The sequence below is a fragment of the Bipolaris sorokiniana genome (genome assembly GCF_000338995.1).
Source record: "Bipolaris sorokiniana ND90Pr unplaced genomic scaffold COCSAscaffold_95, whole genome shotgun sequence".
NCBI classification, from domain to species: domain Eukaryota; kingdom Fungi; phylum Ascomycota; class Dothideomycetes; order Pleosporales; family Pleosporaceae; genus Bipolaris; species Bipolaris sorokiniana.
This window is the reverse complement of record NW_006911988.1, coordinates 1-1449: the sequence shown is the minus strand read 5'-3', so window position 1 is coordinate 1449 and position 1449 is coordinate 1. Positions and strand designations below refer to the sequence as shown.

General features: G+C 40.4%; 1 protein-coding gene across 1 annotated transcript; it reads right to left on the bottom strand.

Moving 5' to 3' along the window:
• Positions 1-322: 322 nt before the first annotated feature.
• COCSADRAFT_176814 (uncharacterized protein) lies at positions 323-616 on the bottom strand (the record flags this gene model as incomplete). The annotated part of the gene is made up of 1 exon (XM_007708006.1): positions 323-616. One exon carries the CDS (start codon positions 614-616, stop codon positions 323-325), a length of 294 nt encoding a protein of 97 aa, XP_007706196.1.
• Between the last annotated feature and the right edge of the window lie 833 nt (positions 617-1449).

Below are 1449 nucleotides of genomic sequence, written 5' to 3'. Positions count from 1 at the left end.
TGGCAGAAGAAGAGCGGCGGCAGCGAGTATAGCAGCGAGTATAGCGAGTGTGGTAGAAGTAGTAGGTAGATGAGGTAGATAAGGTAGATAAGGTAGATGAGACGGAGATAGAGATAGAGATGGAGACGGAGATAGAGATAGAGATGGAGACGGAGACAGAGATAGAGATGGAGATGGAGATGGATGAGAGTGAAGAGATGGACGATAGCTAGGCTGTAGTAAGGCTAATACGGACGCGCGGCTGTTGGCGAAGGGTAATTAGTTGATATATGGATGGTATAGAGGCATCGTGTAGGTAGCTAGAAGAAGTAGCTATAGTAGATTAAGTGGTTGCGTGGTGCGATAACTGCAATTGACGTAGGGCTGGCAGTATGTAGGAGGCTATATAGTAAGAAGTAGTAGTAGAAGCTACTACTACTATGGTAGATACGAGCGGATAGGAAGCGTGGTAAGCAGATGCGCAGCTGTAGGCAGTGTAGGAGAGGGTCGTATGGGCGAAGCTGAATGAGCTAGCGTAGCAGATATGCCCGTACTGCTGGGGGATACTATACGAAATATTTGGTGGAGAGCGTAGTGTGAGGCGGATAGAAGAAGAGTAGGAGGCTGAGTATAGCATTTGGGAGTGCTGGTGGCTGATAGAGAGAGATGAAAGAGTATAGCAGCCGCTAGATAGTGTATGGTGGTGGATTCGCTATAGTAAGGAGCTAGATATATGCTGGAAATGTGGGATGATATAGAAGCTGTGCGAGTGGGAGAGCGGAGAGCAGCAGCAGCAGAAGTGTAGTTGGAATAACGTAGTAGTGCCGGTACTATATGGGCTACGGGAGGCGGCAGTAGCTAGAAAGTAGCTAGAGAGCGGTAGAGTAGATACTGTGATTGAATAAGGTGGGTTCAATATAGAAGTAGAAGAGAGTAGAGAGAGTAGAGAGAGTAGAGAGAGTAGAGAGAGTAGAGAGAGTGGAGAGAGTAGAGAGAGCAGAGAGAGTAGATAGAGTAAAGATAGAAGATTTGGGCAGTGGATTGGGTAGAAGCATAGTAGACGAGTACTAGGTAGAGTAGTAAGTAATGGTGCTGCAGTAGTAGTAAGGGCTATACTAGCAGAAGTAGTAGTTAAATAGCGTAGTAGTAGTAGACTTAGTAGTAGTAGAAATAGTAAATACTATAGAAAGTAAAGTTATATTACTATATATTTATATATATAAAAAGAAGAATAAAACAAAGTTATAACTAGTAGTAGTAGTTAAATAAAAAGAAAAAGAATAGAATAGAAAGTTAAAATAGAAAAGAGGGTTAAGAGAAGAAATGAAGAAGAAATTAAGAAGAAATAAAGAAGAACTAAAGACAAGATAGAGAAGAAATATAATAAGAATAAAGTAAAGATATAATAAGTAGATAAGAAGTAGATATAAAAATAGAAAAGGAAAAGATATATATAAAAGAAAATATATA